This window comes from Camellia sinensis, chromosome 2 (genome assembly GCF_055761805.1).
Source record: "Camellia sinensis isolate YWXY chromosome 2, ASM5576180v1, whole genome shotgun sequence".
Classification (NCBI taxonomy): domain Eukaryota; kingdom Viridiplantae; phylum Streptophyta; class Magnoliopsida; order Ericales; family Theaceae; genus Camellia; species Camellia sinensis.
In genome coordinates this window covers 100,656,139-100,681,060 of record NC_138962.1, presented here as the reverse complement: position 1 = coordinate 100,681,060, position 24,922 = coordinate 100,656,139, and the positions used below count along the sequence as shown (strand labels likewise).

The 24,922-nt window shown below is 32.5% G+C and overlaps 1 protein-coding gene and 1 pseudogene across 24 annotated transcripts; both read left to right on the top strand.

Annotated features, from left to right (window-relative positions):
• The first annotated feature begins 8,394 nt into the window (after positions 1–8,394).
• LOC145820229 (putative disease resistance RPP13-like protein 1) lies at positions 8,395–19,853 on the top strand. 24 transcript variants are annotated; one of them, XM_082915280.1, is made up of 7 exons: positions 8,395–12,847; positions 14,754–14,839; positions 15,001–15,111; positions 16,113–16,175; positions 17,547–17,626; positions 18,273–18,358; positions 18,867–19,853. In XM_082915280.1, the coding sequence occupies exon 1, from the start codon at positions 8,645–8,647 to the stop codon at positions 10,538–10,540; it is 1,896 nt and encodes a 631-aa protein (XP_082771406.1). In that variant the 5' UTR covers positions 8,395–8,644; the 3' UTR covers positions 10,541–12,847; positions 14,754–14,839; positions 15,001–15,111; positions 16,113–16,175; positions 17,547–17,626; positions 18,273–18,358; positions 18,867–19,853. The 24 variants fall into 24 exon arrangements, 23 of the variants coding, with proteins under 23 accessions (XP_082771406.1, XP_082771407.1, XP_082771409.1 ...); XM_082915266.1 differs by having other exon boundaries at positions 8,414–12,847; XM_082915270.1 differs by having other exon boundaries at positions 8,414–12,847; positions 16,113–17,455.
• Positions 19,854–21,212: 1,359 nt separating this feature from the next.
• LOC145816225 (cation/calcium exchanger 4-like) lies at positions 21,213–24,302 on the top strand (annotated as a pseudogene).
• The last annotated feature ends 620 nt before the right edge of the window (positions 24,303–24,922 follow it).

Sequence of the window (24,922 nt, the reverse complement as noted above, 5' to 3'; positions counted from 1 at the left end):
TCACTTGGCTTGCAGTGATGAGACTCCTAGTAGGACTCTGCTAAGGAGAGTTAGAGTCCTACTGGGATTGTGTAAACCATCTCACTTGGTTGGTAGTGAGTAGGAGTATGACTCCTAGGAGGACTCTGCTAAGGAGAGTATAGTCCTACTAGGATTGTGCAAAACCATCTCACTTGGTTGGCAGTGAGTAGGGTGTGTGATTCCTAGGAAGACTCTCATAGGGAGAGTTAGAATCCTACTAGGATTGTGCCAAAGTAAAGTCTATAAAAGCTCATGACCAGACCTTTGTACAGGTATCCCAATTCTTACTCTAGAATACATAGAGCATATTGTCTATTGTCTAGTTGCTGACTTAGGCATCGGAGGGGTTTCCGGCACACACCCGCCGGTTAGCTCACGTTTGTGTTTTCAGGGAGAAAGGTGACGACGTACGGAGAAGCACAGACTTGATCAATAGGATTATACGAGAAGGTTTATTTCTTTTCCGTACAAATTAATTAGCCAATCGTGTGAATGATAAAGTTACGATCCCATAAATGAAAATAAGACGACTACGGCAAATAAGACTCATTTTGAAAAATGAATAAAAAATGATTTCTTAATTTTTAATTCACTTCTATTTCTAAACAAAAAATCAGAAAAGTCCAAAAAAAAAAAAAAAAAAAAAAAAAAAAAAAAAAACTTTTAAGCATTGTACGGGGACCCGTTTACAAGCCTTGGACGGTGATGACAAAAAAATTAGAGATTCCTGACATGTGCATGCGCCACAAGACGACAAAAAAAATAAATAAATAAATGAAATAAGAAAAAGAGAATCCCGTCATGTGCCAGCTGAGAATCCTGTCATGTGCCAGCTGCATAAGAGAAAGAAAAAATAAAATAAAATTTCAGTCAACAAGCATGTGATATGCTGGCGCATGACCTCACGTAAGCGGCAAAAATGTAAATTCACGCAATTACATTGTTTTATATTACGTATTTTTAATACATAATTTTTTTTTTTTAATTTTAGGTCTCGTTTTACATGCAATACTTTTAGTTTAGAAGTAAAAATATTATTAAAAAATTAAAAAATTTATAATTTATATCAAAAAATTAAAAATTTCTTTTTATCTTTACTTTTTACATATTTTTCATAAAAAATCAAAAGATTATTTTTAATATATTAATTTTTTTTTTATCTCGTATTATAATTAAAAAATTAAAAATTATATTTAAATAACATATTCTTGAACGAGCCTTAAAAAAAAATTAAAAATTTATTAAAATAACATATTTCTAAACCACCCTCAAAAATTTTTAATTAAGAAATGGAACAATTGCGGAGGGGTTGAATTCGTGTTTTTAGGCAGCCTTTAACTGAAGTGAAAGAGCAACTCTTTGTCAAAAGCAAAAGAGAAAGTGGCGTCCAGAGGTACCCCACGTGACTCGATCAAAAAAAAAGGCATCACGCGACCAATTAGTCACAAATTTTTATGTTGTTTTATGGTTTTGAATCAATTAATATAAAATTGTGAATTTCGTCTTACTGTTTTCTATGGACAATATAAATATAGAAGATTGGTGGTGTTAGCAATCAATTAGTGTATTAATTAATGTATCAATATTAGTTATTACATTATTATTAATCATATTTATTAATCACATTATAAATATAAAAAAAAAATTTAATTATGTCACATCATCAATTGACACACTAGTTAGTAAATTAATTGGTATATATAGCATTATTCATAGAAAATAAATTGTAAATTTGAAATCATGGAAACCAATAAATATTGTATTTAAAATTTTATTCTTTTAAAATTATGAAAAATAATAAATATTTTATTTTCACTCTTTTCTATAATGTGAAAATTTAAAAATAACGCAATAAAAAATCTAAACGAGAATTAAAAAACAATGTGAATGTTCACAGTAAATAACAAACATACAACTAACTTTTAAAAAAATTAAACTAATATCAAAATATAATGTGAATGTTCACAATTTACAATTAACATACAATTACCGTTAACAAAACTAACTCATAGCAATGTACACATTCAAATTGCAACATGAAAACATGAAACAAAATAAAAAACAAAAAAGTGAAAAATTGATTATTTGGATTGTTCAATGATAACAAAAAATGATTATTCAGCCTCCGTTTGGGAAGTGGGTTGGCTTTTTGGCTTTTTTGGCTATTTTGGCCTAGGCTAAAAAGTTTGGTTTGGGAAGGACTTTTTGGCTTTTTTGACTTTTTTTGTGAGAGAATAATGTAATGATTATGAGTTGGATGTGATATTTTGTTTTTTGTGGCTAAAATAGCCTATTTTGTCTTTTGTGGCTAAAATAGCCAAAAAAGCCTCGTTTAGCTCTTGCCAAACGGAGCCTAGTGACAAAAACAACAAACATATAACTAACCTTCGAAAAAAATAAAATTTATACCAAAATATAATGTAAATGTTCATAATTTGTAATTAATATATAACTAACCTTAAAAAAGGTAAACTCATACCAATGTAAACATTCACATTGTAATATGACAATACGAAATAAAATTGAAAAAAATAAAAAATCGACTATTTCAATTGTTCAATAGCAATAAAAATAATTGCTCAACCAACAAATATAGTAACAAATGAGGGTGTTTGGCAAGAAAAATTTTAGGTAGCGTTTGGTAGAGTTTTCTAAATATGATTTGAGAATAGAGTTATATTTTGAATTTGTGAGTTTTGAAATTATGATTTGAGTGTGAAATTTGTTTGGTTATGAGTTTTGAAAAGAATTTTGAATTGAGTTTGAAATGAATGATGTGACATATGATATTTAATTCAAAAACTTACAACTCATAACCAAACACATAACCCAAAATCCTATTCAAAGCTCATAAAAAATTTGAAAAAATTTCTGAAAATATTTTTTATTTAAAATAAATTAATAACAGGTGAAAAAAAAATTGAACACTGTTCCAGTCAACCGACCGGACGTCCAGGGGATGACCAGGTTAGCCAAATTTTCCAGCCTGGAAGAAGTTTTCAAAAATGGGTGTGGAATTATAATTTGAAAACTCAAAACAAATACCACACTGAAATTAATGGGTGAAAATGTGTTTGGAGAGCTTCTCCAAACATAGCCTTAGCCTCTTTTAGGCTAAAATTCGCAAAAAAGACAAAATATACTAAAATAACTAATAAAATAAAATATCACATTAAATCCATAATCATTTCACTTTTTCTTTCACAAACATCACATCCAACTACAAAAAAATCCAATCATCTTCCTAAACACAAAAATTTTAACCTACTAAAATTGCCTACTAAAATAGCAACTTTCCAAACACCCACAATTTACAACAAATCACCAAACAATATATAAAAAATCATCAAATAGTTCATATATATATTGATGCACCTTTTTAGAAAAACCTGTATATAATAAACTCTGGCATAATATTAGTACATAAACTACACAATATCGATGACTATACAAATCGACGGGAAGACTACGATTTATGTATGACAATGGCAAAAAATGGTTTACCATAATCTCTGTTGCGAGTCCAACTACCATCTCTATCATTAGTCTATATGTACAACTAACCTTCTCTTCTAAATGTTCTTCCATGACAGAAGCTTATTGTAAAATAATGGGAAGGAAGATCTTTGATAAAAGTGAATCCCTTACATTAAGGCAAACAAAACACTAAAAATAATAATCTTTTATATTTATATACAATATTTTATACGGCACTTGGGTGAAAAGTCCAATTTTCAATTTTGTTTGGTCAAAAGTCCAACCGCTAGAGTACTGTGTCCAAAAGAACAGGCTTAAACAAAATAACCAGCATGCCCCTAACGCCATCTCTCTCTCACTCTCTCTCTCTCTCTCTCTCTCTCTCTCTCTCTCACGCTCTTCAAACCCTAACTCTCTCTCTGTATTGTAGTTGCTGGAGTCACCTAAGTCGTCAGAGTCGCTGCTCGACCTCTCGATCACATTGCACCACCAGCGAATTACCGCAACACTCTTCCTTCTCCTACTCCTCTGTCGTCCTCCATCGCTAAAGGCCTAAAGAAGAAGATTCAAAGCGACTCTTTGCCATCAATGTTTGATCTGTCTAGCGGAGTCTGTACTATACTCTCATACGGCGATGAACGAGGAAGCGGTGGTGGTAGATCTAGATCTTTCAAAGCTTGACGAAAATGATGTCACACTGGCTTGCTCTGGCGTTGGTACATAGCATTTCAAGGTTCTTATCTACTCTCGGTCTTCACCTGCAGAGATACCCTGATCTATGACGATCATCTCCCGCACCGACTCTCCCCTTCATGGTTTATGGCGAACTCTGGCGATAAAAGTCAACTCTGGCGAGTAATACTCTATCTGGTGTTCGTCAACGCTGAATATCTCAACCTATCAATTCTCAAACCTCAACAAATCCTTTCTTACAGGGTCTCTAGATGTTTGCCTAGATATAGTATAGATGCTTCAGATGAGTATTTCGAAGGGTGCATATCAACATGTGTATAAAGATCCAAGTAATCCCATAATTTTCGGTTTACGGTTTAGTTTGTCGTATTCATGTGATCTGTGTAATCAGGTATTACTAGATCTGCTTTGGCGAGGTCTTTGGTCACCAAGAGTTTGGCGTTCAAGATGATTGTGAGGCCAAATACATTTTAATTGCAAAATAACCTAGTATATAGATTTGTTGGACAAAAACCCTAGAATACAGATCTATTGTTATAAATAAATTTTTTTTCTTTATTGTTGTTGTTGAACAGATAAAATAACAAGATTTTTTTTTTTCTTTGTTGAACAGATATATTTTGGATTTAGTTATTCATATCTATAAAATTATTGTTTTTTTATATCTATTTTGTGTTGTTGTTTTTTAATCTGTTGGTGTGTTGTAATTTTTTTTTTTTCTGTTGGTGTGTTGTTGTTGCTGCAGTGGATAATTTCAACAGATAGAAAACAAGTTTGTGAAATTTCAAATAGATTGGAAAATGGAACTTCAATTTGAACAGATAAATATAAATTTCAACATATAACAAAAAAAAAGTCAACAGATAAAATAAAGTCAATAGGTAAATTAAGAGGTAAAATTAAAAACAAATGTCTTCCTAGAATAACAAAAGGACTTCTAACCAAACTATTTCACAAATGGTGGACCTCTCACCAATAAAAAAACATCCACTGAATCTAATACCTTATACATTTCTTAAATTGGATTTATAACCAATTTTTTCTATTTTATATATATCATAAATAAAAGATATCTACTAAATGATTCTTTCTCTTAGATATGTGGTATAATATATATATATATATATATATATTATAATAAAAGTCTATAAGGATAAAATAGTTCACATAATACTTCTAATAAAGGATAAAAGATCTATTGAAATATAGGTTCAAATGTATGGGGTTAGGTGGAACACAAGAATACTTTGTAAATTTATTGGGTTACAAGTCGTCTAAAATGAGATTTATAAATAAATTCCTCTAATGGTTAAAGTTAGAGATTTAAATAGAAAAAATAAAAAATAAATAGTTTCATTGAAGCAAAAGCAAAGTTAAAGGGCTTACATAGAAGAATTAAAAAAGATTATATTAAAACCTAAGATAAAGTTAGAAGACTTACTACTTGTTAAATTTAAGGGTAAATTACATTGATACCCATTGAGGTTTGGTCCAATTACTACCCTCTCCTGACATTTTGGAAATTACATTCTCACCCTTATGGTTAATAGTCTCATTTCACAAACTCCCCTGTTTATATAAAAAGTAACAACTCCTAGTAGAAAAGCATAGGAAATTACATTAAAAAAATGATAAATTACACTGACACCCCCTGAGATTTATGTTTATTACAGTTCCTTCCCTCACCTTTTGGAAATTACATCTCCTTCCTTGAGGTTTAAAGTTTCATTAAAGATTTCTCTCAGTAATTTAATTTTTTTAAATACCAATTTTTCCCTCACTAGGTAAATTACATTGACTTTAAGGCTTGGTTTGGTTTGGTTAGGTAAATTACATTGACACCCCTCATATTTTAAAAATTACAATCCCCTCCCTAAGGTTAAGAAATAAAAAATAAAAAATAATTATCATTTAAGGGTAAAAAATAATTATCATTTTAACTTTTGGGTAGATTATATAGATACGTATGGCTGTTTCAATTTAATTTGTAAAAAATTAATTCTAGCCACTCAAAATATAAACATACATATATAGCCTAAAATTTTTTTGATAAGTCATTTCTTACGTTGGTAACTTATTTAATTATTTGTTAATTTTATGACATTTTTACCATCTGAAGCCTATTTGGTAACCATTTCATTTTTAGTTTTCAATTTATATTTACAAAAATTTTAAAAACTGTCATAAAAACTTGTTTGATAATTTTTTTGGTTTATAAATGGTTGTCTCGGTTTGTAAATTTGAGGAAAAAACGTAAATTCAAAAAATAAGTTTACGTTGGTTTTTAAACAAAAATTAAAAAAATTTACTAACAAAATTTTTTTTCAAATAATTTTTTTTCGAAATAATTTTTTTTTTCAATGAATTTTTTTTTCCAACTAATACTAACCGAGAGGGCAATTGATAATACTACTTTAAACCTTAGAGAGGGGATTGAAATTTCTAAAATGTGAGGGATTTCAACATAATTTACCCAGTGAGGGCAAAATTGGTATTTAAAAAAATTAAATTGCTGAGGGGGGGAATCTGTAATGAAACTTTAAACCTCAGGGAAGGAGATGTAATTTCTAAAAGGTGAGAGGGGAACTGTAATAAACATAAACCTCAAGGGGTGTTAGTGTAATTTACCCTTAAAAAAAGTAAAGGAAAGGGGAAAAAAAGAGAAAGTAAAGCAAAGCAAAAAAAGAGAGAGCGTATAAGTTCAATGTATTCATTTCGTCTAAATAATTACAATGACAAGAAGGTTAGTGTAATTTCCCAAACGTCAGGAAGTGATATGTATTAAACTCAAACTTCAAGGGATGTAAGTGTAATTTACCTTAAATTTAATGATTTGACAATTAATTAGGATATTTAAAGAAATTCTCCCTTATATCTTTCTCTAATCACCTGTCAATTATATCTTGTACACATTATTGGTTTTAGAAAGTAAACTTTTATATAATTTTCTTATTAAATAATTTATTCTAGAGTTAATTACTCAAAAGTTTTATTTATAAATGATATGATAGTTCAGATCCTATTTAAGATTTTTTTAAACAAATAAGTCTTATTTAGTAAAACTCAGAATATTATCAGTTTTTCTCAATATTTAAAACCAAGAACATTATTAATTTTGCATAGTAATATTCCATATAATTATTTCACTAATTGATTAAAAAAGTATGAGATTAAACGATTTTGCCCTTCTACTTATTGGTTTCATTCAACTATCTAATAAAACCAAGAATATTATTAGTTTTTTCAAATTTTAAAACTGAGAACATTATCAGTTTTGTCATTTTTAATTTTTTTTTTTTTTTTTAGTTTTGCACATCAATGTTCCATCATCATACTCTTTTATAGACACAAAATTTTCAATTTTGTACAAAAAAAAATAATTCAATTTTTCAATTTTTTTTTTAAAAAAAATATTCAGTGTGTTTGGTTTCAATTTTTTGAATTAAGTTGTTTAAAAATTAAGTTTTTTATTTTTCATGATTTTTTGTTTTTAGTGAATATTTTTAAAATTTTAAGCATTTTTTATATTTTTTTAGATGTATCTTACTTAGATGTATCTAAAAAGTAAAACATTTGTAAAAATATATTTTAAAAAATTAATAAATACACAAAAAATACAAAAAATATACTAAATTTTTGTGTTTTTTTTTTTTGTATTTTTGGTATTTAGTGATTTTTTTTGAAAAAAAAATTCACAAAAATTATACTATTTAAGTATATTTATATTAAGTTTGTCTAAAAATTTTTAAAAAAAATTGCTTAAAATATTTAAAAAATTCAGTAAAAACAAAAAAATAAAGAAAATAATAAAGTAAAATTTTCTTAAAAGCGTTTTCAAAAAATTCACATAATTTTTTTTTTTTTTTTTTACTTTTTTCAGTTTGAAAGTTGATGTTTTAAAGTTTTAAAAATCAAAATAAATGTCAAATCATCATATTTTTTTATAGATAATCATAAATGATGAACAATCATTATTTGAAGGGTAATTCTAATTATTAAAAATTTAATAGGATTTGAAGGTCCAAAACATCTTAATTATGACTTAGTAGAATATAAATTCATAAATTAAGACTCGTGTGTAAATGCCCTTCATTCTAATTCCTTTCTTTTCTTCTCCTTTTATTTTATTAAATTACTCTATAATTAATTGCTTCAACATATTCATCTTTTTTTTTCTTCTCATCAACATATTTTGGGGTCTACTTGTATTGAGTATTGACCATGTTTTTGATGTATGCAGTGCTTTGTTTGTATTGAGTTTACAACCTTTACCAACCAAAGTTATTCTTTCAGCTTGTTTTTCCATTTCTGTGTTGCTTCCTTTCTTACCTTTCTTATCCTTCACCTACATACCAAAGTTGTTTAAAATTTGCAGAAGTTGTTCGACCTGTTTTTTTTTTTAATCTTTGTTTTGCTTGGTTTCATTACCTTTCCTTCTTTCAGAACCAACACCATGGACGTATTTGGGATCTTTATCTCTCCGTTTGTGCAAGCTACGGTTGATAAATTGTCCTCTTATTTAATCAACTTAGTGAGCACAGCGGACGTTGGCACTGGCATCCAGAATCTGAAGAAGGCATTAGAGGATTTAGAGACTCTGTTGGCTGATGCAGAGAACAAACAAGTCTACGACAAGGATATCAAAAAGTGGCTAGAAGAGGTTCAACCTTTGGCTTACGATGCAGATGACTTATTGGATGATTTTGCCACTGAAGCTCTCGAAAGGAAGCTAATGGCGGAGGAGACGACGATGGGAAGAAGACCAGCTAAGTTTCCACGCCTCTCTTCTATTGTTCCATTCAATTTAAAAAATGGGTCTAAGCTAAATGAGATTACTAGTCAATTACAAGAAGTTGCTACAAAAGGAAAAGATCTTGGTTTAGATAAAAGAGTTGATGGGACGATGCCTACAGATCTATGGCAGAGATCACAAACTACATGTTTGAAGGAGCCTCATATTCATGGCAGAGATGAAGACATGAAGCAAATTATCGAATTGCTACTTGGGGATGCACCTACTGCAAAAAAGTTTGATGTAATTCCTATTGTAGGCATGGGTGGGATCGGCAAGACTACACTAGTTCAGCACATTTATGATCACGACAAAGTGGAAAAGCATTTCAATATGAAAGCATGGGTTTGTGTTTCTGTTGACTTCGACATTCTGGGAACAACAAAGGCAATTCTTGAGTCATTCACTCACCGTCCATGTGACTTGGGCAAGTTAAATGAGGTTCAAGTTCAACTAAGAAACACACTGGCAGAAAAAAAGTTTTTGCTTGTTCTGGATGATGTGTGGCACTATGGACATGATAGGTGGAATTCGCTACGATTGCCATTTGAAGCCGGAGCACCTGGAAGTAAAATCATTGTGACAACGCGACAAGGAGGTGTTGTAAAGCAGATGGGTATGGATGAATATCTCAATTTGAAAAACTTATTATATGATGATTGTTGGTTAATCTTTGCCCATCATGCATTTGAGAATAGAAATATCATCGAATGCCCAGAATTGGTATCAATTGGGAAGAAAATTGTTAAGCATAGGTGCGGAGGCTTGCCCTTGGCAGCTAGGGCCCTTGGCAGCTTATTACGATGTAAACAAGCAGAGAGTGAATGGAAAGAAATACTAAATAGCAACATATGGAATGAGGAAAGTGGCATTCTCTCAGCATTGAAATTGAGCTACCTTCATCTCCCTTCCCATTTGAAGAGGTGCTTTTCTTACTGTGCAATTATCCCAATGGACTACGAATTCAAGGAGGAGGAATTAGTCTTGCTATGGATGGCTGAAGGTTTAATTGAGCAACCAAAAGGTGGAGAGCAAATGGAAGATTTAGGCCGCAAGTATTTTCACGAATTGGTATCAAGATCATTTTTTCAACCGTCAAGTGGTAACAAATTGAACTTCATAATGCATGACCTCATCAATGATTTGGCTCAAAATGTTGCAGGAGACAAATGTTTTAGGTTCAAGAATAATTTGGAGTATGGCAGGCATAACAAGATTTCGGACAAAGCTCGACATTCATCTTATGTTGGTAGCGATTATGAAGGAATCAAAAAATTTAAAGTTTTTGATGATGCCAAATGCTTACAAACATTCTTACAGTTTTTTCCACCGAGTGTACATGCATCGAGGTACTTGTTTCATGATTTGTTGCCAAAGTTAAAATGCTTACGTGAGTTGCGTTTACATTGTAATGGCATGGATGAACTACCAGATTTCATTGGAGATCTAAAGCACTTGCGGTACCTTGATGTATCCTGTTCTGGGATTACAAGGTTGCCTGACACAGTGGTAACTCTCTACAATTTACAAGTCTTGTTTTTGAAATTTTGTTCTTGACTTCAGAAGTTGCCCCTAAACATAGGGAGGCTAGTGAACTTGCGCCATTTTGACATGACTGGCGTGAATATTCCATCATCAGAAGAGATGTCGCCACATATAGGTAAATTAACTAGTCTCCAAACATTGTCAAATTTTATGGTAGGTAAAGATTGTGGGCGTAAAATAGGAGAGTTGAAAAACCTATCGAACATTCGAGGGACAATACACATATCAAGACTGGAGAATGTCAGTGGTGTTAAGGATGCAAGGGATGCCAATTTTATGTCTAAGGAGGAGTTAAAAGAGTTATCGCTAGAATGGGATGAATCTCACCATTCGCAGAATGACATAGTTGAGAGGAATGTGCTTGACGAGATGAGACCTTTCAAATTGTTGGAACGACTCACCATCATTGGGTATGGCAGTACAAAATTTCCAAACTGGGTTGGAGATGTTTCATACTCTAAAATGGTGTTCATGCGATTAAAAGGAAGTAAATATTGCACATCTTTGCCACCACTTGGACGACTACCCTTGCTTAAAGACCTTTACATTGAAGGAATGAGTGCAATAAAGCACCTGGGTTGTGAGTTCTATGGGCAGCAACGTGGTGCCAAACCTTTCCCCTCTCTAGAGAGGTTGAGCTTTAAGTTTATGCCAGAATGGGAGGATTGGTCTGCTTTTGAAAATGAGGGAGTTCAGCCGTTTAGTCATCTCAGTGAGCTTTCCATCATAAATTGTCCCAAACTTGTTGGAAGATTTCCAAATGATCTTCCTTGTCTCAATTCTCTCAAAATTGATGGTTGTCCGCAGTTGTTGATTGATGTTTCGAGCCTCATACAGCCATCACTTGCATCCTTGTCAATGAATAATGTTATGCTCAAAAGCCTTCCAGCACTCTTAGGGACGAAGAACAGGATTGAACTTGGTTCCCTCACCTTGGATATTAGCCATGTTACAGTTCTCGACTCCCTGTGCAATCCAAGCACAACTGATGCGGAGTTACTTGCCAATGTAATGTCTAAGCATTGGACTTCAATAACTGCTTTGAGCATTTCTCATGTTGAAAAACTGGCATTCCTACCGACATGGTTTACTCGAGATTTGAGGGAACTCAAGAAATTGGACATTACTAACTGCCAAGAACTCATAACATTGTGGCGGAATAAGGGGCTGCCTTGCATGACGGCGAGACTCGAGTGCTTAACAATTGCAGAGTGTGGAATGCTGAAGAAACTGCCACAAGATCTGCACACATACACATCTCTTGGGGTGCTTAGAATCTGCAATTGTGCAAGTCTGATCTCTTTTCCAATGAAAGGTTTGCCATCTATGCTGAGAGAACTTGAGGTTTCATATTGTCATGCTTTGGAGTCCCTACCCGAGTTGATGACACTCAATAATCTGCAAGAGTTGAAGGTTTCTGAATGTGCATCACTCACATATTTATTGTCAAGAGGTGGGCTACCATCCACACTAAAACAACTTGGGATTCGGGGTTGCACAAATCTGGAGTCACTTTTTGCAGAGGAAGGGATCAAAATTGACTGTCCATCTCTTGAATATATTTGTATCGGATTTTGTGGGAGTCTCAAATCTTTACCTGAAGCCAATAATCTCAGGAATCTCAGTGAATTGCAGATAAACTATTGTTATAATCTGGAGCCCCTGTCACTTGGTGGTCGTGATGAGAACAACAACATCAACCAACGCACTTCGCTTCAGAAGCTGGGTTTAGTTGATTGCAGAGCAGGAATGGTCTCCTACTTTGTGAAGGAAGGGAGTTTCCCCACCAACATCACTTCACTTTCAATCGGGAGGTTCAGAGTGGACGACGTGGGTCAACTTCCAGTTCCGCCTCCATCTCCATTAGAGTGGGGTTTGCACAAACTCTCTTCTCTTACAACACTCGAACTTTATGGCCCAGATTGGCCGTGGGGAGATACGATGTCCTTTCCAGAAGAAGGGATGTTCCTGCCCACCTCTCTCATCAATTTGACCATTTGGAACTTCCGAAATCTGGAAAGACTCTCTTATGAGGAGTTTCAAAACCTCACCTCTCTTGAAAGACTTGAAATCTGGAGTTGCCCTAGGCTCGCGTCCTTTCCAAAGGAAGGGTTGCCCCCCTCTCTTTTGCATCTACTGATCTATAGGTGCCCTGAGCTTGCGACCTTTCCAGAACAAGGATTCCCTCCCTCGCTTTTGTCACTGTGGATCGTAGATTGTAATCCAATACTGAAACAGAAGTGTGAAAAGGGGAAAGAATATTGGCCCATCATCCAATACATTCCCAATGTAGATTTCGAATAAGCAGCCACCTGCAAGGTACAAACAAACAAACACAAAATCTGTCCTACCATTTTTATTTATTTATTTGTATTCTCATTACCAATTTCAGATTTTTATCATCTACCATCACAATATAAAAATTAAAAAAGTAGAATTAAAAATAATAAATTTTTAATTTAAACTTTGAATTTTAAATTTGATCTTATACCTATTAAATAATTTATTTTAGTTTAACATTTTAATTTTTATCAAACAATTTTTCAACTTACAAACAAGCAAACACAAAATCTATCATACCTATATTGGAGCATGTATATATTTTATATATTAAATTATTAAATATATAATTATATTCTAAAAATTATTTTTTTCTATTTAGTTAGTTGTAATATATTTGTTAAAATATGAATTTTTGTTGGAGATTGATATCAACTACAAATTGTTTTTATTAAATATAAATAAATATTATGTAAATAGAAAGTACGATAATAAGTTTGAGTTGTTTTTTTTTTTATTTCTTTAAGATTTGTATGCTTGAGAGATTCAATCTCACTTGTAAGGGAGTTTATTCCTAGAAATGAGCGAGTTTCTTGTTGGTTTCTTATTTGAAAGCGTGGAATTGCGTTTCTTAGTAAGCTATGAAGCATAGGTATTTTGAAAAGCATGTCGTACCTGTACCAAGTATTTACTGGCATATAGTATCTCGCATGATGCTTCTGCATACGTACCAGGTACACAAAACATGTACCTAAAATTTTTCTTCTTAATTTTTGACATACCCAAGCGTACCTAATATATACCCAAGCCCTACCGTACCTTAGTTGAAATAATATATTCTTTTACTACATAGATAAAACTCATTTCACTAGAATTCTTTTTTTATTTTTTGCTTTATGGTTGGTATGATTTTAAAATTAAACTATTGTTTGTAAATTATTTAATATATTGACATTTAATTTTGATTTATACGTTTATTTTTTGCATTAAATGTTAATTATATGTTGGATTTTAACAAATTAAATCATTTAATTAATTTCTACATTACTCTAAATTTAAAATAAATATTTTTTTTACAAGTGTACCAAGCCGCACCTGTACCCTACTTTCTTTGGATTTTACCATATCAACATACACGTATTGTACGAGTACCAATATTCGTGCTCGTACCCGTGCGTCATACTTAGTAAGAAACATCACCAAATTAAGAGTGTCCTGCACTATGGTTTGATCAACTCAAATTGATCATTTTGTGTCTTCAACTACATCTCCACATCAGCTCTAATAATTCTGATTTATAGCTTCTATTTTTCACCTGTATCAACACACAACAATGTTTTTACGTTCATTTCTTTTATTTTTCTTTCAAATATTTCCTTTTCCTTTTTTATCTATATACCTCTGCTGCATGGATGAATTTCATTCTCATTTTTATTTTATTTTTACCCTGACTCTACTTACAGACATGTAGTTGTGACTTTGAATACTATGCTCTTTTCGTTGTTCAACTTGTAAAAGTGTATTTTTCTATATTTTCTCAGTTTTCTGTGAAAACAATATAGAAAATATGACTTGTTTGGTTTGTTTTGAAAACAATTTTTGAGAGCTCAAAACCCAAAATTTGTTGGGTTTACAATTTTCTCAGAATGATTTTCAATCACTTTTTCTATCTCTTCTCTCATTCTCTCACATCCTACACATCAATCAATCACTTTTTCTCTCACATCCATCTATGCAACTACAAAAAAATTTCAAATCATTCCAAACTACAAACCTACAAAACTAATTTCAAAATATTCAACCAAATAAATTTTCAAATTTTGAAAACTCTTTTCAATCTTGTGTTTCAAAATTATTTTCAAAACTAAACCAAACGCAGCCTATGTGGACAGTTTAAATAGTGAATCCCACTAACTATTGTTGTTGTCACCCTTTTGCTCTCCAGGGCTTTGTTGTTGTGGAAACAAACTTTAGGATGTATTCATACTTATTGTCTAAGCTGCATTGCGAGATTTTGTGCCTCTTTTCAAGGTATGCCAAAATTATGCTTGATAAAAGACTTTGGCTGCTTTGATTTAACTCAATGCTTCTTGGCTTTGGGGAGAGCTACAATTTTGAATGCAATGGGTCGGTATTTTTTGAGTTTTAGAATTGTCATGAGTTTTTTTTTTTTTTTATAAATTTCTTTTCAGAATATATTCATATACTATTGTCCAGTCATGGCGAAAGCTCTCATAAGTAATAAAGGAGCAAGAGATATATGAAGAAAATTGAGAATAAAGTCCTTTCCTGAGACTACAATTGTAAACACCTCCCTATTGCACATCGTCATGTAAGACTTTTGATCATTAAGACTTCATTGCCATGCAAGAAGGGATTTTTTTCTTTTTTAGTATCAAGTTGTATTTTTAAACCATCCTGCTTGCATGCTGGATTACATTTGACAATTACAAAGCCACACGTAATCTTGTCAAAATCCATGTGGGCAATCTGTCTAGTAGTTGGAGTGATTTAGGCTTCCTTTATTAAAGGGGAGTTGAGAAGCCATCTACCCTACTTGGAGTATTATTTAGAATTCAAATCCAAGGCAAATATTCAAAAAAATATAGGAAACTATTAGAAATTGGCATACCGTATAGAGTTTTTGTGTTTGTTTGTTTAAATTTACTTGTTGATTTGTTTAGACTTGTCATGAAGTGGGCGATATGGAAAACAATAAGAAGAAAACATAAGGGGAAGTTCATCTAATAGTAACAAATAGTTCTCTAATCTTTGATAAAATCGGGTTCTTTTTCGGATGGGGTTGACCAAAGACTAAAGTATCTTAGCAGACACTAGCGAGAAATCCTCGCTACTTTGCCACTCCAAAAATCTTCCGACAAACTCCAAAACATGAAATATTAAAAATTGTTTGGAATGAGAGTCTTAGCTTTAGATATATTTATTCTACTAGATCATAGGCTCTTTAAAAAATAGTCGATTATTTATTCTACTAGATCATAGGCCAACTGCAAGGTACAAACAAACAAACACAACATCTGTCATACCATTTTTATTTATTTATTTTCTCATTACCAATATCATCTCAGATTTTATCACAACTCAGAGTTTACTATCTACTTCTTTTGGATCGTAAGAGAGTTTTAGTTTGTTGTGAATGTTGAAATTACCAATACATTACTAATTAATTATTATTAAACACACTGCTCTATTTTTCAATTCATTCTTTGTTTTTTCCTTTCAAATATTTCCTTTTCTCTTAATTTTCATTCTCATTTGTTATTTTATCTTGTATTATTCATAGGTGCTGATGGAAAAAGTGCCCTGTTCGTTTGGAAAAGAGTTTGGTTATGACTTTTGAAAAGAGGTTTGAATTGTGTGTTATGAATTTTAAAAATAGTTTTTGAATTGAGTTTTGAGTTGTGTGTTTAGTTATGAGTTTTGAAATTTTTTGATTAGAATCACAATTCCAAAAGTAAACCAAACGCAACCTATTTTTCTATAAAATGTTTTCTCTACAAAATGATCTCCTATGTTTGATTGCAACTTGAAACTAATGTACTAGTGGTTGCATTAGCGGTGGCATTAGTTGGAGTGGGGGGGGTGGCGGCAACAATGGTGGTGGTGGTGGTAGTGTGGTAGTGTTGGCAAGACTTTAGACCAAAAAATGTTTTACATTCCGGGAAAAAATGTGACAAACATTTTTCCATAGAAAACATTTTTCCATAAAGCATTTTTCACTCAAAAGGCTTATTTTTTATTGACCATTGAAAACATTTTCCATTTAACTTTCATTTTCTATCATACTAACCGCCAAAAATGTGACAAGCATTTTTTGAAAAAGCATTTTCGGCCAAAACAAACAAAGCATAAGAGATGAATTTTTTCTAGGTTTAGCAAATATTCTGTCAAAGGGGTGGCTATTGATGATTGTTTGGTTTCAAGTTTATGTATCAAGTTTGTTCCGCAGTTTTTACTCACCCTGAGCTCAATTCATGCATAATCAACTGCCATTTTTCTAAAATTCTACGTGTTCCCACATTAATTCATCCATGTTTAAGTAAACAATAGAATCCTTGCACTTTTGTTCTACAAGTACCTGAATGGAAGCAAAAATTTTACTTCTGCACCATGTTTCAGTCATATTTCGAGTTTGCATTTTTGTTAGGACCATAAGAGAATCTTTATTTTACTATTGTGTATTTAACATGCATTCCATCTCATTCTGAAAAAAAAAAAATGATGTACAAGCTTTGAACTTTATAAATCTGGTTTTTTGAAGTCTATTGAAAAGTATAGCATCACTTTTTGATACTCTTCACGACAGTAACTCACTCAAACATAATTCTTCTATTGTTACAATCATTATAATTTCGAGTTGTTTCAGGTTCTAGCTTTAGTAAATTTGAAATTTACTGATGATAAGCTTATGCATAAATTTTGAGTTTTAAATTTTAGGGTCTTGCTTAGAATGAATAGCTGGCAGATTAAAGAATTTTATTATCCTTAAAAGACAACAATGCTTCTCTCCCAAACCGTATAAGTGACAATCTCTAAAGATGTGGAGCTTATCAATCATCCAAAATCTTAGTCACTATGTTCATGGTCTTCCATGCTCACCTATGGATGACAATCAAAATCTACTCTGTAGGTTGTGATGGTTCACTTTTACTTTGGGAATACATTAGTTCTCTAATTCATCCTTGTCACCAACTCACGCAAAATATTTTTTTTCCAGGTTCTTCATTCACAATCTGAGCTAGACACTGCCTTTTCTCTTGATCTTTCATTTTTCCTGTACTGCTGCTTCAATTCCAGGTAATTGGCAGACAAAATTTCCTTTGTCTTTAATTTCATTATGTTATCTATTTGTAGTCCATACCATGGCTTCTAGTTTAATTTCAATAGAGTTAGAATTATGTATTCCACTTTTACAATTTTTTGGACTTAGTTGGGACACGAAAATTTGGTGTGTCGCATTTATGCAGAACATATAGCAGTGCCAGAGACCGCATAATGTATCATATCCATGGCAGCATGGAATATATTTTGGGAAAATTAATCTATTACATCAACAATGGAAATGTGACATATGATTTATTAGCTAGCTTCATAATGTTTCCAATGGCTACAAAATAAATGGTTCAGCAATTTGTATTAGTTCAAGTTATTTGTTCTTTTTTGAAATTGCCAAGACGAGAGCTAATGAGTGGTTCCATTTCACTTGGAATGCTGATATTGTTTTTCATCTGCTTCATGAGTACGTTCGCCTACTCCACCAAATACAAATACACCTCCATGAGCGTCGAGAATATTTTTAACCCTAAAGAGGACAACTTCCTCAGTCTGTTAAAACCTGCAGTTGTAGCTTGTAAAACTGTGCTTTTCAGTATTTTTTCAATGTTTTGTTGAAAATTTAAATAGAAAAATGTACTGACTATTGTCATTACCTTTTTGTTCTCAGTGCTTTGTTGTTGTGGAAACAAACTTTAGGATGTATGCACGCTCATCATCTAAACTGCACTGTAAGTCTTTGTGCCTCTTCTCAAGGTATGCCAGAAATTTGCATGATAAGTACTTTGGATAATGTAGAAAACTCTCGTAGGTAATAAAGGAATAAGAGACAGGAAAAAAAAAATCAAAAAAGGAGATAATTGAGAAGAAGTCCTTTCCATGATTGAAAAAACCTCCCTCCAGCACACTCCTAGGCAAGACTTTTGATCATTTAAATTTCCAGACCTTGCAAAAATCACTTTGTGTTTTTGAGCCTTTCTCCTTGCATGCTATTTTACATTAGACAGTTAGGAAGCCACCTTGTCTGGCCAAAATCCATGTGGGCAATCCATAGTTAATAGAGTAGCTAAGACTTTACAATAATAGTTAATAAAATGATGAAGTTTGGTCCTTTTTCCTTTAAGTGAGCTTGAGTTTGGTTGCTAATTTCAATTTATTTGTTATTAAGCAAATTCGCTTGGCTTCTCATCTCTACTACAATTGTGTTCATGTATATTACTTTGAACCTCTTATCAACTTATGGTTTTGTTTCCTTACATTGCAGGTAGCTGTTGAGGATGCTTGAGGCTCTGCACAACAATATGGAGGTTTGTCATGGGAAAACTTAAAAAAACAAAAAAATGCTAGTGCAGGCAGAAATACCCATGCACATCTAACAATTCCCTCGTCATCAAGGCAATAGATTTTGTGTGCAATCTCCAAGAAAGGGTTTGAAGGGATTTGAATGTCTGGTGTGTGATGATTTGGAAAGTTTGACGGATTCCACGCTGATGTAAAGTTTTCTCCCTTATTGATGAAAGCACTGGTGTCAGGAATGGAATGAAGCTCTCATCACATGGTGTTTTTTGGATTTTGAAGCTGAGTTGATATGTAAAATCCCTTTTTGCCCAAGGCTTGCTAATGACATACTGTTTGGCACTTTACTAAAAGTGGCCTTCTTTTTTTTCTCTTAATCAACATATTATTGGGAGATGGATTTGCAAAGAAGAGAAACACGGGTCAGTTCTTCAGATGGTAAGCAGCAGATCGTAGCCACCTAAAAAGGAATGAGTTTTTAATGGGCAGTGAAAATGTTTGGATGGAAAATCTATTTGAATATCCTTCCTTTTCAATGAAACTTGAGTATGTGCAAAGTAATTCAATTTGATGACTGCTAACTTGTACATTAGCGGCAAATTAGAGATGTTTTTGGTGGTTTGAGTAAGCTTACAATGTGATTGACAATGTTAGCATTGTAGTCATTCACTTCCACACCCAACACAATTTGTGGATCAATGCAGTTCTTGGCCCTTTTTAAGTCTCTTGACACATCTTCATTTGTAGCTCTGCTTAGGTAGCTGATTTATTAGAATTTGACTTTCTTTTAGTCTTTGCCACAATGGCCTCAGTGTTCACATGGTATTCACTTTTCAAGAGCATTCTTGAGAGACAAGTATGTTTTGTTACTTGCTCATATAAATGATGTAGAAGCACAATTACTTGAACAAAGTTCTGATCCTGTATTCAATTTAGTTGATGTTCTGAGGCAAAATGCTAGTTTGGCACTTGGAACATAATACCTACCTGCCCCCCCCCCTCCCCAAAAAAATAAAAAATAAAAAAAATTCCTATTGAATGAGGTATAAAATTGTCTAAAGGAAAAAGACGAAATATGTATACGTGGACATACATAATATATATATGTGTGTGTGTGTGTGTATTCAAAGCCTTAATCTCATTTATCTCTTCTAATTTCTTCCCATTATTGTCATAATGGCTGATAATATTATTCCTCAGTCTATGGCTATCAACTTTAATTTTATTTTGGCATTGTAGTTGTGGGATGATTCTTTTGCAACATACGGATTAATATAATGTTGAAGTGCCTCTTGTTTTCCTATGGCTATATGGAGAGTTAAAACACATGGATCTAATTTAGTTTCTCTTTGGTTCTAATGACTCTCAAACTAAAGTTAAAGTTAGAGTAGTGTTTTTTGTTCAATTTCCCGAGTCGAGTCTTTTAATTTTAATATTCATTCTCAACACTCAGAGAATCTAATACTTGTTGAATTTTGAAAAATCTTCTTGATATATCATGCTTCATCCAAAAATTCATGAATTTGATAAGTTTTCTCAATTTAATTTCGGGCATTTAAAGTAACGACGGGAAACATTAGGACAATGATATTTAAAAACTTTAACGCACTAGGTATTATTAACTAGTATCCTCGTTAACTTGCTGGTTTTTTTTCTTTTTTCTTGTTTTTTAGTCCAAGTAAATCAAAACCCTTTGGCATTAAGGTCTTCCGTATGTAGTTCAACAAGGCAACCATTGAACTCATGTATTGCAGCTCATCAAGATTGCTATTTCCAGTGTTTCACTTTGAAACTTTAAGGTTGTGTTTAAATTAAGAATTCTAAGATTATGTGGATGGGGAGAAAAACAGATAGGGAAGGGAAAAAATTTAGCTTCTATTTCATACATTTTTTCCCTTATTTTTTTTCTTTCCTTCCACAAGTCTCCCAAAAATCCTTGATCCAAACGCACTCTAAGAATATCCTCATCCCAAGTTGGGGTAGCAATCATGTCATGTCATGTCGTGTTATCGCGGGTTCATGTCTAAAACACCCAACACTAACATGATACACTAAAATGATCCATTTAATTAAACGTGTCAAATATCATAACATTGACCTAACCTACTTGAGGTCGTGTCAATCCGAACATGACACGGCTAACATGATTAGTATTAGAATTTATTTTAGATTATAAGCAGTTAGTACAACCTAATTCAAGCAAACTTGTTTTAAATCACATACAAGGGTAACTTATTTAAATATTTACACCCACAACATAATATATAGAAGAAAATACATTATAGTGTGAATAACTTAAAGTAATTGCACTTATATGGAGATCCAAGTCAGAGCAATGTGAGAAGTGTATCCCATGCCACATATTTCACGTGCAGCTCGTTACTCTTGTATCACTTTCATTGGTTTTGTATGTTGGTAAGGTGATTGTGGGGGGAACCATCACATTTGTCTTGATTTATGCAGTTTATGCATTTGTTGTTGCTGCGAATGAGATTTTGAGGAAACATGCTCGGAGGTTGAAATTGGTTGTTGTTACATTGTTGTTTCTTGTCAAAGGAAGTGCATTCTCTCAAGGGAACCAAGAGGATGACTCTATCTATAGTACGTTGCTTGACATGGACATAGAAAGTGATACAATCGTGTCCCTTAATGCATTGCCTCAGTAGATGTGGGTGTCAAATGTCGCAATATATTCAAATCAGTCAGCTAAGGTCTCTGACAATGAAAGGCTTGTGTGGGGTTGGATTGATGATGGCATAGAAACTGAGCACTCGTCATTCTCATGTTCTAAACTAAGTTCGATAACGGAGTTGCCTTTAAAAGTGCCACGCCGGTTGACAATTCCTCTAGTTGAGGAGGAATCTTAGTCAAAGGTCTCTACGTTGTAGGCAGTGCTTCACTTGCTCCCATTCTTTTGGTATTTCTCTGGAGGACTCAAGACTCTAGGTTCTAAAAGCAGAAAGGTTGCTTATATGCTTAGTGTTTCCATTGGTTGTGCACTCAGTTTTCTTGCATTTCGGTACGCTAGATCACACCGCCCACCTTAGAAGTTTTTACTTCCATTGGTTTTGGGTGGATTTTTGATGAGTAGTGTTTGGTTCTACATGATTGCAAATGAGTTTGTTGCTCTGTTGGTAGGATTGGGTGTAATTCTAGGGGTTAATCCATCAATCCTTGGATTAACTGTATTGGCATAGGGCAACTCGATGGGTGATTTAGTGTCAAATGTTTCATTGGCAATGAATGGTGGGGATGGTATGTAGATAGCCTTGTCTAGATGCTATGCAAGTCTGATGTTCAACACACTTGGTTTGGGGATCTCAATGTTGCTTGGAGCCTGATCAGAGAAACCTGGCTGGTACATTGTTCCACAAGACAGAAGCCTCTTCTATACTATGAGATTTCTCATCTCAGGACCTATCTGGGCACTTGTTGTTTTACCAAGGAATGATATGCGTCCTACCAGGAGGCTTGGAGTGGGCCTCATTGCCCTGTACTTGATATTTTTCCCTATTAGGGTAATCAGGGCCATAGGAATCATATCATCGGCTGGTCTAAGTTAACATTTGATGTAGTGAATATTTAGGAAAAGCAGGTTAACTACAAATATTTTTGAAGAAGATGATGTGTATTTTGTCTTATCTATTATTGTCATCTTGAAGTTGTTTCTCACCAAGGACTAGGAGGAGAAAAAAAACTCATGATCATGATCAGTTACTGTACTTGCAAGTTGGAAATGAGTAATCAATTGTTGTACAGTTAAATTCACTACAAGAAAAAAAAGGATATGGCAACGCTTTTGTATGCTTTATTCTGATTTATAATTGCTTGTTTTGTACAAAGATAAGGTGATATATTTTGAATTTACCATCATCTGCTTTTATTTTGTGATTTCCCTGTTTTAGTATAATTTGAAAATCAAACCAAACATGAAATTTGAAAATCAAATTTGAACATTAGAGGTAAGTAGTGTTCTGTTAAAATTCTATTAGTTTCACTAAAATTGCAAGTGCAATCTTTCTCTACTTTTAGGATTTTTGTAGGTTAATTAATGACTTCATTTTCATATCAGAAAATGCTTATAGTTGGATTTTTGTTTGTTAGGTAAGTAGTTGATATTGTATTATTGATGAAATTTTTTGTTACTTCTTTGAGTGGTTATGTATCTGTTTGTGATTAATTAGTCACTATTATTTGTATAGTGTAGGCACCTGAATTTCCTATTAGGTGCAAAATCAAACTTCAAATTATAGTAGTGTTCTTTTGGCTTCCATTTTTGGTAAGTGTTATTCTTTTGTATTATAGTAGTGTTTATGTTTATTTGTATTATCTTCAATGCCTGCTTGCTCACTTTGATCTTCTCTCTTCACTCAAAATTTTGAATGAAATTTGTGATTTGAATATGTATATATATATGCAGTTATGAAGTTAATAATCCAGATCTGAGTATATATTGCAGATATGAAGGGGTATGAGTTTTGGAGTGACCCCTTGAATGAGTTTTGGTTTTGATTAGCCTTGGATCTATTATATTGACTAAGTGTTACTTTTTCCAGTGATGAAATTGGAGGACAAGCAAAGGTAGAAGGGTCAATAGTGTCCTTGGTTCAATGAGGTGTGTATATTTTGCAGTGTTTAATTGATTTATTTATACATATATAGCTGATTTTTTCTTGTTGCATTTCAAAATGGCAATTTTAATAAATTTGCACTAGCTTATAGATGGGTCAGTCCAAAAGCTTGAAGTTCCGTAAATTCTATTAAAAAAAATTAAACTAAACAACATTTACTTTGTTTGGTTTTGAGTGATTTTGAATTTTCAACAACAGCTCGAGTTTTTTTTATTTTTTCTATTTTTTTTTTCTTTTTAGACGTACCTAACCTATATACATCTAAAAAGTAAAATATTTGTAATTTTTTAAAAAAAATTGAACAAATACAATATATATATATATATATACTGATTTTTAATTTTTTTTTTATGTAAGTGAATTTTTAAAATATTTTTCATAAATATTTTACTTTTGAAATGTGTCTAAGTATCTAGATTAAGTGAATCTACAAAGTAAAATAATTACATAAATATTTAAAAAGTTCACTAAAAATAAAAAATAAAAATTCAAAAACTATTTTTAATAATTGTTAATCAAATAGAGTGATTTAAAATTCTCAAAACAATAGATTGTGGATTTGTATTTGATGGAGTCTCTTAACTTTTTGATGAGAGTAATTTATATTAAACAAAATATTGATAAGATAACTAATGTTTTTTTTAAAAACTTTTGATAGTTTGACGGGTTCCTCGAACCCCATCGGTTACTATGCGGAGTTGACTCTGAACAAGATACGTCTCCACTATTTGGCAACGATGGTGGACATTGATCACATTGACAACTACGATTGAGGTGGCGCTGCTCTAGTCACCCTTTATATATACGCGAGTGTTGTCATACGTAGGTGAGAGATGACCATCAATGGGCATTATAGATGATGGGAGAGAATTTGCAAAAGTCTACATTGAAACAAACACATGACACGCACTTTGATCAGCTGCCCGCTATGAACCATCTATGACAAAAGTCTACACCTAGTAATCTGTCACATTAGAGAGAGAATTTGCAAGCATACAGATATCATCATTATTATAAACATCAGCAGTAGATGTTAAGGTATTAAAGCCTGCTCTAAACATGGGAATGATCTTCAAGTAACGTTAGAGGTGAGCTCTTGAGCAAGAAGATTTGCTTGTAATTGTGTCATATTCATGCCTTTAAACACATAACTATTTCTCTGATGCAAAATGGCCCAAAGTATAGCAATGGATTGGACAATAATTTCATGATCCCAAACCTTCTTCGTCTATTGTTTGAACCAATCCAGAAAAAAACATGGAATTTCCTCTAGAAAAATTCAAGCCTAATGAAGAAGCTCGCCAAACCAGTTGAGAATACTGGCATTCAAAGAAATAGTGATCCACAGTCTCTATCCCTTTATCACATCATGGACAACTAGGCTTAGTGGAAA